At 32.3% G+C, this 13,786-nt stretch overlaps 1 protein-coding gene and 1 non-coding gene across 3 annotated transcripts; both read right to left on the minus strand.

Annotated features, from left to right (window-relative positions):
- Window positions 1-5,935: 5,935 nt before the first annotated feature.
- On the minus strand, window positions 5,936-6,009 carry TRNAN-GUU (transfer RNA asparagine (anticodon GUU)). The gene has a single exon. It is a non-coding gene; the product is annotated as a tRNA-Asn (tRNA).
- A 1,110-nt stretch (window positions 6,010-7,119) lies between these two features.
- Window positions 7,120-13,472, minus strand: LOC130968347 (ubiquitin carboxyl-terminal hydrolase 23). 2 transcript variants are annotated; one of them, XM_057893566.1, is made up of 10 exons: window positions 13,020-13,472; window positions 12,642-12,756; window positions 12,280-12,390; window positions 11,823-11,995; window positions 11,316-11,642; window positions 10,991-11,119; window positions 9,872-10,483; window positions 9,045-9,603; window positions 8,040-8,133; window positions 7,120-7,665 (listed from the first exon to the last, which is right to left on the minus strand). In XM_057893566.1, the coding sequence occupies exons 1-10, from the start codon at window positions 13,305-13,307 to the stop codon at window positions 7,506-7,508; spliced, it is 2,568 nt and encodes an 855-aa protein (XP_057749549.1). In that variant the 5' UTR covers window positions 13,308-13,472; the 3' UTR covers window positions 7,120-7,505. The 2 variants fall into 2 exon arrangements, with proteins under 2 accessions (XP_057749549.1, XP_057749556.1); XM_057893573.1 differs by having other exon boundaries at window positions 7,121-7,665; window positions 10,991-11,116.
- Between the last annotated feature and the right edge of the window lie 314 nt (window positions 13,473-13,786).

Genomic DNA, 13,786 nt, shown 5'->3' on the forward strand with positions numbered 1-13,786 from the left:
ATACTAATCCATTCTCCCCTGGAGTTTTGAGCAATATTTTGCCTTACTATTATCATGTGAATATAGATATCCAAAAGGACCCCTATGTTATCTTGTTTATTATGTTATTAACATTCACCCTAGCTGCATCCTAATTAATGATTTATTTTTTTCCTTCCCTAATCCCCACCATATGTTTATTGTTAATCAGATTTTGTCTAGTGACCCTAGTGGTACTACTTTTGACTATATATATAGATAGTATTATTTTATTTTTGTATAAAATCTTAGTTGTACTATATGTTCTACCTTTTTGGCCCACTATCCCTTTACTTCTTAATTTCACCAACATTATTTTGAATCTTTGATTGGAGAAATTGTAGTATCTAAAACATGAAATTTTCAATGTCTAACACTAACACTATTTGTTTGGTGTATGCACATGGCAAGTTGGCATGCTCATGGAACATGCACATAAAAAAATCAATATGTGTGTATATATAATTAAATATAAATAAAGGTCCAAGTTGGGTTGGGCAAGCAAGAATATATATTATGTGACAGTGTGTGTGAAAGAGAAAAGAGTGCACTAGGAAAATGAAACTATGGAGGGTCAGTGTCTAATGATTTGCATTGATTAAGGGCTAAGGGGATGAGGGTTTATTAATGAGTAACATGAAATGAGATACTATAAACAAGAGACATATATAATTGCTATGAATAATAATCATAATAACATGCCCACTAATGGGGACACTTGTGTGTATTATCCATATTCTTAATCATGCCATCATACTTATACTTCAAACCACGTCAAATAAATTATTTCTTTCTTTTTTCTGTATTGGTGGGCCCACTTCATGGACTCATTAGGCCCATCATATATATCAAAAAGAGCACTGGTTAATAAGTAACTGTGTAACTAACTTGGGTTGGTCGAGTGGTTATCTCACTCAGATCTACGATGGATTAGTTTTTAACCTGTTGGGTTGGAGAATATCGTGAACAAAAAAAAAATAAGTATCGAAGTTTAAATTCTGTCTTGTACATACATTAATTTATTAGTCAATAGTAAATTTTGAAATGAAATTTCGATTCACGACGGATTAGTTATTGATGTGCTGAACATATATGTAAAATATTTATGTAAATAAATTTGGTTATTTTTGTAATTATCTCAATTTTAATTATGTTTATGTATTATTAACTTTGATGTACAATTTTAAAATTTACTATATTAAATAAAAGAGAAATATTTTGTATAGCTTTAATACCCTAATAATAATAGACAAATAAGCATCTACTTGTTGAAGGAATTTAAAAATAAGTATATAAAATACTTAAATATATATATATATATATATATATATATATATATATATATATATATAATATTAATATTTGTTATCATCATGGTCCTCAGAAACTCAATCTAGATCCAATCCAAGAGTGCCTTTGTAAGCAATGCAATCCCATGAAACATAGTGTTCATCATTTCATTGATACTCTTTTTTCCATGTAACAAATATGTGCATGTACTAAGTAAACTAATTACCTTTTATAACAAGTAGTAATTACTTTATTAAATAAAATACATGGATAACCTTTATTTTTTCCTTTTTAATCAATACAACTTAAGGTTTACTTATTATAAGTATAACAGGTAATTTACTTGGTCCATACGTGTGTATATGTGATTGTATCATTTCAGTGTGTGAGAGATCATAGTGTGAGGATTACCCTAATTTTTCATATTAATAAAATAAAATAAAATAAAATGAATCATGATACTTTAATTATTTCTTTGTGAAAATCTTGAATGAAGTACATTTTGGAATTTGGAGTATATGAGAAGGTTCTAATACTTGAGATCATCCCTTTCCACTATCCGATCCTCAAACATCATATCACCACATTAAGAGAAAATTGAAGCAACCTATTCGTGCAGAAATTATGAGAAATCATAGGAAGTCATTTTGATTAATAAAACTTAATAAATCAAATTATAAATGAAGAACTGACACATATATATTATATTATATTATAGTAGTTATTAGCTGTTGAGTTTGTGTATTTATTTATTATCTCTTTGAACAAACGTTATTTACTTATGAATTATTTAGTAATTCAAGACGGTGATTTTATAAATGTCACAAATGCTTAATTTTAAAGCTATAAGAAAATTATACAAGCTAAGTTCTTAAGATGAATTTCAATTTTTTTTTTTAAAGAAGTTTCCATGTCCAATACTAGTGTTAATATTTGTTGAGTATTAGAATAATAAAGACGTGGATACAAAGACATATATATACAAAAAGACAGATGCGATTGAATACATACAACTTGTTTGGTTCTTGAGACATTAATTAGAAAACATTAACATATTTGTCATTTAAAATTAATTTTACTCCTAATAATAAAAATTTTGAAGGAATAAAATTATAATAATAAATTATGTTTTATAATTAATATTTATAATTTCATTTTCTGAGAATACACTAAATATATGTATTTTATATGTCATTATGTCTTACGTAATCACATATGAATTACTAAACAAATAACATGAATAACAACCACACTCGGCCATTGTTATCACCGATACCAATTTTTTCTTTTTGTTATCTTCAAATAGTTAATATGTGGAACAAAAGCACAATTACTGAAGGTAAATTTAAACACTAAACAAATTAATAGTCAAATTAATTTTTAAAAAATAAGATATTTCTTAAATTTGTATTTTGAAAGATTTTATTATTAATCTTTTAAAAATTACAAATTAATCATATTTGTCTTTCAATTATTTCATTAACAATTTCGGTTAACAACTAATGATATAAAATGTTAACTGATCATAGCATACATAACATCTAACATGTTTAATTAGATGCTGACTAAATATATTTATTAAAATCTATTAATTTAATCATTATGTCATATTGAAAAATAGTTTATATAATTTAAGAAATCAACTAAAATAATAAATTTTTGTAAATATATTCGATCAATATCAAATTAAACATGTTAGATATCATGTAGGATATCAATTAACATTTCACATCATCCATTATTACGAAAATTATTAATACAATTAATTTGTAAACAAATTAAAAAATGTCCTATGTTTGAAGACTAAAACTCAAGTAATGATGTAACAAAGTTACAAAGATTCAAAGATAGAGTGAGTCCTAAAAGAAGCAGTAGTTGGGAAAAAACAGTGTCCAGAAGACAGTTGAGTTATTTACATTAAATGAGATGACAGATTGAGGCAACAAAATTGGGACAAGTAGAGTCCTTAATGGAGAGGTCAACGTCCTTAGAGAAGGACATACATGTGACATATCAGCCACTTGTAATAATTCCACTTTAGATACCTTTCAATTTTTCGGTGCTTTCTATTAATGCAATCTTGTTTCATCTTCTGATAATTTTCTGATGCACTTGGATCTTAGCTACGCCTTCAAAATTCCTTATGGATAACACAAGAAAATTGTTACGATATTAAATGTGAATTAGAATAATGAAATACTTTTTTTTTTTAAGAAAGTGAGCTCAACACAGTAAAGTGGAGCAAGCATAAACAACAAAAAAACCAGAAAAATACATAATTATGCGGTAGAATTCGTTGTCATCTCCGACATTGCTATCAACAACCAAACAGATCTACGTCACACCATTCCTTATAACTCAGAAACGACTTATTCTTGATTCCATCAACACCTGTCTCTAATCTCTGAAAAATTATACTATTCCTTTCTAACCAAATGTTTCAGATAACTGCAAAGAATTCTATCACCCACCTCTTTCTCTCAGAATTACGATCAGACACTTTAATCCAACTCTCAAATAGTTCTTTGACAATTCCCGAAATAGCCCAAGCTCTATCTGCACCCGTCAACCAAACACATCACACCTGTTAAGTAAATTCACAACTAAGAAACAAATGGTGCACAAATTCTATTTCTTTTTTACACAAAACACAAATGTTCTCGCTATGATGTATGATTCTTAGCCTACTTAGCCTCTCTTTAGTGTTGATCCTGCCTATTAGGACAAACCACGCAAAAAGCTCTACTCTTGGAAGAACCAATCCTCTTCAAATGGCACTAGTGAAGCTGTAACTTGTGATATCTTCTGAGAGAGTCTCACCTGCACAAAAGATTTTGTAAAATAGATACCTGTTTTATCAAATTTCCATACAATTGTATCATCTCTACTAGGCGATATTCGTACTAGTCGCAACCGGTCATAAAGTTGATTGAGCAACTCAAGTTTCCATTAGAATAACTCTCTACTCCACTGAAAGTTCCATACCCATTCTATCCCATCCCAGAACCCACAATCCCCTACGATAGATCCTTGTTGATTTGAAATAGAGAAGAGTCGCAAAAAACTATCTTTCAACGGTCCCCTTTGAAGCCAATCATCCTCCCAAAAACAAATACGTCTGCCATTTTTCACCTCCATAGCCAATCTACTGATCATCATATCTCTCACATGTGACTCTTTAATATTAAGCTGACAAATGTCTTTTTACGAGCCACCTGGTAATTACTGTTTTGACATCATTACAAAAAGATTCAAAAGATTACAATAACATACAACCTTCTTCCACAACGGACAATCTTCCTTCAAAAAATGCTACTACCACTTGAACAAAAACACCGTATTCCTGAACGCATCTCCCACTCCCAATCCGCCTAACTTTTTTAAAACTTACACCATCTCCCATTTCACAAGTGGTATACGGTTATTTTTATTTTTTTACTCCACAAAAATTTTTTTCTATAGTCCAATTATTTTTTTCTGCCATCGTTTTTGACAGTACAAGTTTAAGTAATAAACCAGATGGATTAAGATATTTTAGTAGGAATGAAAAAGTTTTTTTATGGGAGCAAAAAATGAGTATTTCCGATAACGTCGGAAAGAGAACATAATTTTTATCAAATGTTCAAATGCATTAAAACCTTGAATACGCAAGACTTATTGCCTCATTAAAAAGGGCTTTTTGCTCCAACAAAAAGAGCTTTTTGCCCCCACTAAGAAGGCTTTTTGTCCATACTGAATTGCATGATTTCCTACATGTGTAAATCACATGATTAGAATCATTTCATAATATATGTTATGTAACTACTCATTCCAAAAATTTAAGTTGAGAAGGTAATATATACATGATTTTTCTGTATTTATAAGTTTAATTTATTTTTAATGTGTATTTATATTTTAACATATATTTTATATTAATAACTAATTTTAGTAACTAATTTTTGTGTACACTTAGCATAACTCTTAAATTTTTTAGCCTGTTTGTTATTTATAAATTCAATTAAATGGATTAGTGTATAAAAACTTAAAACCCATCCTTGCAATATAATCACCACTAATATTTAGCTCACTATCGTCATCGATATGTTCGTCAGGCTTCAATGTTTGGAATATTACAGCACCTTTCAAATTGGGAAGCTAATATTATGAGGGCAAAATGAAAAAATTACTAGGCTCAATTAACTAGAGCCAATTATTGTGTAGGGAAGTTTGTTTCTAACTTAGAACTCTTTTTTTTAGTAAAATAATAAATAGATTTTTAAAAATTTAAATTTTAAACAGATTAATCTTTAAAAAAAATATCAATAATTTTTTAGAATAATAAATATAAATATACTATCTTTAAATTAGTCTTTTATAATTAGAATAAAAAATTTTAATTTAAATTACATTATCCACAATTATTATTTTAAAAAATTTTATTAGTATTTTTTTTAAAAATTAATTTATTTAAAATATAAATTTTTAAGAATTTATTTATTAATTTACTTTTTTTTAATTTCCAACTTTACACTTTCTTTTTTCAAAAAGTAAAATATTTAAAGTAAATGAGTTGGAATTTAATTTCTTTGTGGAAGAGACGGGTTGAAGGATCAAGAGGATTGAGATTGACAAAACTTGTATTTAGTAACGCTAGAAGGAGGACTTGAACCTCCGACCTTGTGGTTAACAGCCACACGCTCTAACCAACTGAGCTATTCCAGCTTACATGTATGAGTTTTGAATATTAATAAAATTTTTGGAATGTTAATTGGGCTTTTTTTTCCAGTAAAAAGAAAGTGCATGCCTTTTATAATATGCTTAATATATCATAAAAAAAATAATATGCTTAATATATATTTTTAGTTCACACAATAGCAAAAAAATTTTTTTTACAAGAATAAAATTCGAATTCGTGATTTTTAGGTGAGTATGAAAAGACAATGTCACTTAAATTATAACTCGTTGACAGTAAAACCCTTATTAATATGTATAAATCTATGAATATCTAATAAATTTACGAAGAGACAATGATGTTACTTAAATTATTGTTCTTGTCCATGCTAAATTGCATGCTCTCATACATGTAAATCACATTATTAGAATCATTTCATAGTATATACATCCATGATGATATGAAATTACTCATTCAAAAAATTTAAACGGATAGAAAGAAACAACATAAAATAGTTATATCCTTATACAATGTTACTTGTACAAAACAAATCAGCTTTGCTCAAACTTTAATATTATTTAATTATTTTTTTTAGAGAAATATATTCCTATTTTTTAGATACATATTTATAATTAAATTTATTTTTAGATACATATTTATAATTAAACTTAATTTAAATTTTAAAAACTTAAATTTCTACGTAACTTCATATAACACGGTTCAACGTCTGGAATATTACGGCACCTTTCACGAGGCTCAATTAACTAGAGCCAATTATCTCTAACCTTTGTTGGGTAGGAAAGTTTAGGAAAGTTTGTTTCAACTTGAAATTTTTTTGAGTAAAATAACAAATAAAATTATAAAAATTTATATTTTAAATAGATTAATCTTAAAAAAAACAATAATCTATTAAAATAGTAAATATAAATACACTATCTTCAAATTAATCATTTATAATTAGAATAGAAAATTTTAATTTAAATTATCTTATCCACATTTATTATTTTAAAAGACTTTATTAATATTTTTTTTAAAGACTAATCTTCAAAAATTTATTTATCAATTTACTCTTTTTTTTAAAAAAAAAAATTCCACCTTTACATTTTCTTTTCCCAAAAAGTAAAATATTTGAAGTAAATGATCAATCACTGATAGTGATTTGCTAAATTATTAATCACAAACTATTGGTATTTGGTAACAAAGAATCTACGAATACAGAAAGAGTTGGCAACATGAGTCTCTTGACAAATATAACAATCAAAATTTCTGGGCTACAACATGCAGCTACGACAAAAACAATTTGTTCAATTCAGTTCTAGAACATGCAGGTAAGAATTTAGGCTGATATGAGAAATAGGAAACCAACTCTCTGCGGTTCCGCCCCAGGGAAAATAATAGAATCCTGCACACCATTTTTGGACATTGTGCATCAAAATTTTGTACTGAAGAGAAAAATAAGAAGGTAGGGGATCTCTCCACTCCAATACCCTCAGCGTAGAGGAATTGATAATTGCTACAAGCCAACACAAGATCTAAGGCAAAGACATCATATCCTGAATGGCAGGTTCCCTGAGCTAGATTGGTCCAACTTGGCCTTTTTTGACTTTGACTTCTCGGTAGCAATTTCTTGGAAAAGATTTGGGCCACCAAAGCTGGGCTTGTTGCTCCTCAACTTCTTTCTTTTCCCCTTATCATATTCTTCATCCCTACAATCCAAAAACGAGGAATAATATATCATATTCTTCATCCTAACAAGTCAAACTATCAATTTCTTACAACTGAGGCTTTGGTTGAGTGACTAGATATGGCGTCTCTTAATATGTTGCACCCGGGTTTGAATCTTTGCGATAGTCAAATAGTAGATAGAACCCTTAAATGTGTCTGTGTATGTGTGATGTAATGCCTAGGATTAGGAGCTGTCCAATATATCCGATAAAAAAAAAACTATCAATTTCTTGAACTCATGTGATTAGGGAAAATGTTTCTTCCAGAAGTTAGTTGATTATCACACAATACCCATGCTAATACACAGGAGTTATCAATAACAAAGGAAAATGCAGCAGCATTTATCTGAGCTCACCATTCATCTCCGACATATCCGATGGTGACAGGATTATTGTTTCTTGACTCCAACAACTGAGATCGAGGCAATTCTACATCATCCCACCGTGCAACTGTGCACAAATAATGAACAAACATGTCATATTCAGCACGAACTTGACAATGAAAGGACAAGGTAGAAGGAAAGACTTTTTGTTTTGTGGGTTACAAAATTAAAATTTACATGGCCTTCAATGTAGAAATGAAATATTGGCATTCCAAACCACTTTCGGAGTGAACTATCCCATTAATACATACAGTAATTGAAAAAAATGTGGCTAGCTTAAAGCACTCTCAACTAATATGGATATCATGATCACTAAATTTGATTCAAACAGGAGAATAGCAAAAAAAATTATAAAAAAATACAGCACCCAAAAAACAAAATACAGACCCACACAAAAAAAGGGTTAAAATTCAGAACTCATAATCATTGTAACCGCTGCAACCACCACTACCCACATTGGCGTATGCAGCCGTAGCTATATAAAGACGTGGCCACATTCATGAAAGACCTAGATAACCATCAACAAGGTTGCATGAACAAAATTAGGGAAGGAAGAGTGGGCACAACACAACTGTCATTCCCCGCAACTTTAACAGGATTCCCAACAGGAGATAAATGAAATATAAACTACCATCCCCAACTACTTCAAAAAGAGGAAATTTTAGGCACACAGTATTCTCCTGACTGTTCCTACCTTGCAGGGGATAGTCTATTCTCAACCCACTGTTCGAGCACAAGTAGATGAGTGCAGTGATGCATGTTTCAGAGATACCCCAAAATACATGTTTTATGAAACATGCTATCTTTAGATATTCAAGGAAAGCAGACCATTTTAAACCACTTTGTGCAAGCAGGTGAATTTATGACAACGTAAGTATAGCATCACAAAAAACAAGGCAAAGACATATAAACATAAAACTCTACCATAAACAGGAATGCAGGATGATGAAAAGGAGGGAAATATCAATAGAAACTTACCAACTGTCTCCTCAAGCCCTCGGGAAGGAATACTCATAAATTTATTGTGCATTTTATCCCTTTTACCATCTTGTAGACTATGTACTTGTCTACCTTCAAATTGATTAGTCGCTGAACCACTGGATGATGTATTTCCTCCTTGTGCAGCTGTTGCTAGCACAGCAGAGTTCTGATTGACTCTCCTCTGAAATTCACCTTCAACAAGCTTTTCTATCACAGTGCCATCATCAGATGGCCCAACATTTGATGAGAGTTTATCCATCTTTTTTTTTTTAAGATTGTGGCACTTGCTTCTTTTGTGAATTTTCTTTCTTTTGTGAATTTTCTTCCGTGAGCTTAAAACTGTCATGAGTAGCAAGGATGAACAAATATGCATCCTTAACGGTTGATATTTCAAAAACTTCTTTTTCGGTTTTTTCATAGTCTTTTGATTAACACTCTCTTTAGTCAAGGAGCTATTTGCCGACTCATTAGGAACCAATCCTTGACACCCAATAGAGTTTTTACACTCTATACTAACTGTTGCATCACACATAGAAGCAGCCGTGGAAACTTCAACCTGGATTAAATGAGGGGTTAACACATAAAAACAATTAGGACTTTATACTTGAGGTGCAGCATCAACTTAAAGCCATTATTCTAAACCAAGAGGAAAATTGAGAATGAGAAATGCTAGAGGGTCAACAGAATTTGTTGTTTTTGGCCAACAATTAGCTAGCAATATTTAAAAGTATGGGCTAAAAGCATATTACTAGACTAAAGAAAATGGGCTGATGACTAAATGTCTGGGTCAAAGCACAACTCTGCAATTACTTGAAATTATTTACCTTATGAAACTGGGAGCTCCCATTGGTTCTGTGTACTGCAGAAGTCTGTGGACTACTGAAGGTAAGAGCCGACAAAAGAGATTCGTTCTTAACATCTTTCGAAATCACATTCTTGTCGGTATTATCTCCAGCTGGATCAACCAAACTTTTCACACAACTAGGGAGAGAGTTCTCCTTTCTTGAATTATCTAGTGTCGACAAGCATTCGTGCTCTGAGCCAACAATGGAGAGCCCTCCTTGTGATCCTTTGTGTGGCTGCTCCTTGGAAGAAGGATCAGATATAGGTTTTTTATTTTGAACAAAGCTTCCTGCTAATGAAGGGCAACTTTTTTGCTGAACCAGACTGTACTTCGTAAAGGAAACAACTGATGAGTCAAAATTTGACATTTTTATCTGAGCTTTAGCATTTAAAGAAGGTTCACAAGATTTATTTTCTGCCAGACCATTGGAAAGTCCCTTCAATACTTGGTTTGCTGCAGCAGAATCCCTATTTCCGTTCTCCTTCTTAATAATATCAACAGATTTCCTAGAAACAATATTTTTTCTATCACGAACATAAAATAACATGTATGCCTGCTGATTCAACACTTCTCGCTCACTGACATTGTATACCTGATGCATTAGTGCGAATGGGTTAAAATGGCAATTCAACGACACAATGTTCATATATGATTGATAGTAGCTCCAAACAACATTCACCAAAACAGCAACTCGCAATTTTTCCTGGACATCTCCGTAGCTTATATTTATTAATTCATCAAGTTTACGTGAATAAAAGAACTAGTACTTATTTATTATCAGCATGCACAACCTGACTCATGCAATTGGATATATTCAGAGTTTCTGCTGAAGATTCTTATGCTCAGCGTTTATTGGTTTTCAATAATCAGTGAGAAGACAATAACTTTTGAATATTAAAAACAGAGCACAAGAGGAGATAGATCTTTTAGAAAGTAATGATGCTATTCAAGTTCTAGTTCTGCGAGACAAGATTTATACTTTAATTTTTCTTTAGTTCCTCCAGTCTAAAGACACTATATGCTCTTTTGTCCCACCCAAATGGATGAAAGAACAGAAAAAAACAATACCAGAAGAAAAAGAGATAGAAATTTGCAATACCCTATTGTCATCCAAGGTATACCACATGTCATTTGATGTGCGGACATAGCAGTAATAATGTCCAGAATGAGTGCTAGAACCAGAATGAACCAAAACCCCATAGAGAGAGTACTTCACATCTCCTTCCTGCTAAAAAGAAGAAACTTATACACAGATTGAAGGTACTCAATCGGAAGAGCAAATATTTTCAATGAGAAACAGAGGGATCTCCTTTTAGCAAAAGATACATAAAGTAACATGATTTACTTATTTCATCTAAAAAGGAAATTCTAACAAGGTGAGATATTTTATGCCCACAAAAACTTAGCAAAAAAGAACAACTTACATATGAGCCGCTGACAAAAGGTTTTAGGTCCAGAGCACAGTCAAACCGAACCTTCTTTTTAATCTTCTGTCCAGGATTGTGCGCATGGAACCGCTTTAAGTGAATAGTTAGCACATAAGGTGCCTTATGAACCGTAAGCTGTTTCAGAGCCCTAACTTTCTGCTTGCATCTTTGACAATTGTATTGCCTCTCCCCTCCATCCAACCATTCTGCAGCAGTGAAATTTGCAAGTGCTTTCTGCAATGATTCTGCCTTGAAAATTTCGAGGCTTAGATCTAAGAATGGATCAAACTTGTTGGAGCAAAAGGAACACTGCTGACATTTCACCTAAGAGAAAGCAACCACATAAGTATACGACAATCAGTCATTACAGGGGAAAAAAATTATAGAGCAATATTGTTCTATACAGATCACAATTTATGGGTTACATATTTACCAGACCATTTCTAAACTCAATCAGCAATGACCTCGCTCACAAAAAATAAACCAGCAGTCAAGAAATCTAACCTGACTTCGCAGGTGACCACCAAATATTTTATGAACAAAACTTTTCTCATAAGCACTAGGTGATTCACTTGGTACACCAGAAGGCAGGCAGCATTTATGCATTGACTCAAGTAAGTTGACCATATACTCATGTGCATCCTCCTGCCTTGCATTTTGGAAATTTCGTGATATGCCTGATCTAAGGTCAGGAAGTACAAAGTTCACGCTAATATGAAAATAAGTGATACTACTCGGCTAACAAACTACAGCACCATCAAGTATGCCTAAGCCAAGAGTTTATTTCCATATACTTAGTGTCAAAAACCAAGTAAAGGAACAAACACACAGTGCAACAGGATATTTTTAGGAAGGCAACCTAATTCTTGTCAAATTTCCCAAAAAGAAACATGAAGGTGAAAATAAAAGAAACATTCTTAACTGCTTATCCATAAACAAACAACTCAAAACATAAGGATACACCGCAGATTCCCAACCAGATCCTCGGGGGATAATGTTCTTCCAGATGCATGCAGTGCACGACTTACATGATTCTGTATTGCACACAGAGCACAAAATCCAGCAACATGGCCTACAATTATGGTCAAACATAATAAGATACTCAACACAACAATGATTTCCTTCACATGCAGACCCGTTTTCCAAAACTAAAAAAATGAAAAAAAAAAAACGGTAACCATGTTAACTTAATTTAACACCGTAGAGCAAACACCAAAGCAAAAGTGAAACATTAATAAATTATCTGGCATTAACATAACAAGGCAAAGCAACAAACACAAACATAAATAAACAATGGAAATGCAGTAAAGGAGAGCAACTCACATGAACTTTTGTGCTTTCCGCTTTGTAGATATGCAGCCAGAGGCTCTGTATGGGTCAAACACTGCAGCACCGAATTGAGGAAGCAAGTATTTCCAAGATTTCGCAACCCAGCTCCCTGAATTTTTTTCATATAAGAGAAGCTTCATCGTAAAACAGAGCATGGCATAATTCTCAAAATCCATAACAGTGGAAAACGCAGCAAGTGAAAAAAAAACTTAAATTCTAACAATAAAAAGACAAAATCACGAAGGAAAAATTAAATAACTACGTATCGTTGATCTGACACCAATTCGCATACCGAAATTTCAGCTGAAGCCAACAAAAAAAAATGAAATTCGAGTGACGAGAGGGGAAAATAAAGAAGAAAAAAAAGCTCACTATTTTTCGAACGGTGATTCCAAAGCTGAGCTCCGGATCCAGGCCGAACTCGGAGAATTCAGAACCGTCATGCCTCTTAGCTGGCGTGACAGACATGGCAGAAGAAGGTGTGCGATGTTCCGATGTGGTAGGATTTAGCGTCTCAATGTGATAATCGGAGGAGAATCCCTTGAAAGGCTTCTTGGCGAGTTGGAACTTAATTTCTCTGTGGAATAGAACAGAGGCGCTGGTGGTTGAAGGATCGAGAGGATTGAGCGTTTCCGCTTGGATTGACGAGGCCTCCACCATTGGTTGAGGTGTTTCTTATTCCTGTTCTTCTAGAAGCTTCGGAGTCGGAATAGAGAGATAAAGAAATCGCGTTCGGTGGTGTGAAGGGGAGAGTGGAAGCGCAGAAGAGAACAACAGAAGCGAAGGGTTTCGGCTTCTGCGAAAGAGGAGTGGTAGCTTAACGCTGGCTACTATTAAACCCTACAACACTCACCACACTCTTTCTTTCTCGCTCTAACTCTGTTTCTTTCTCTCTCTACAATTATGTGTTGTAGGGCCTGGGCTCAGGCCCACAATGATAAGGGTGAGAGGGATGTTCACAGACTGGTGTCGCCCATGTATAACTTGAATCAGATATGGGCTTGGCAACAATTTCCCCAACTCAGTTATATGCCAAATATATGTGAGCTTTGAATATTCATGAAAATTTGGAAGGCTAATTGGACTTATTTTCTTGTGAACAAAAACAAGTGCATGCAATTTTCCTTGAGTTGAGTTCT

The sequence above is a fragment of the Arachis stenosperma genome, chromosome 1, assembly GCF_014773155.1.
Source record: "Arachis stenosperma cultivar V10309 chromosome 1, arast.V10309.gnm1.PFL2, whole genome shotgun sequence".
Classification (NCBI taxonomy): Eukaryota; Viridiplantae; Streptophyta; class Magnoliopsida; order Fabales; family Fabaceae; genus Arachis; species Arachis stenosperma.

What these genes read in the sequence shown, in the direction of transcription:
- LOC130968347 (XM_057893566.1), bottom strand. Translation starts at nt 13,307, where the DNA reads ATGGTGGAGGCCTCGTCAATCCAAGCGGAAACGCTCAATCCTCTCGAT. An exon ending in GAATCACCGTTCGAAAAATA is followed by an intron (nt 12,757 to 13,019) that starts GTGAGCTTTTTT and finishes AAAAAAATTCAG; the next exon opens with GGAGCTGGGTTGCGAAATCT. An exon ending in AGGGCTTGAGGAGACAGTTG is followed by an intron (nt 8,134 to 9,044) that starts GTAAGTTTCTAT and finishes ATTTGTGCACAG; the next exon opens with TTGCACGGTGGGATGATGTA.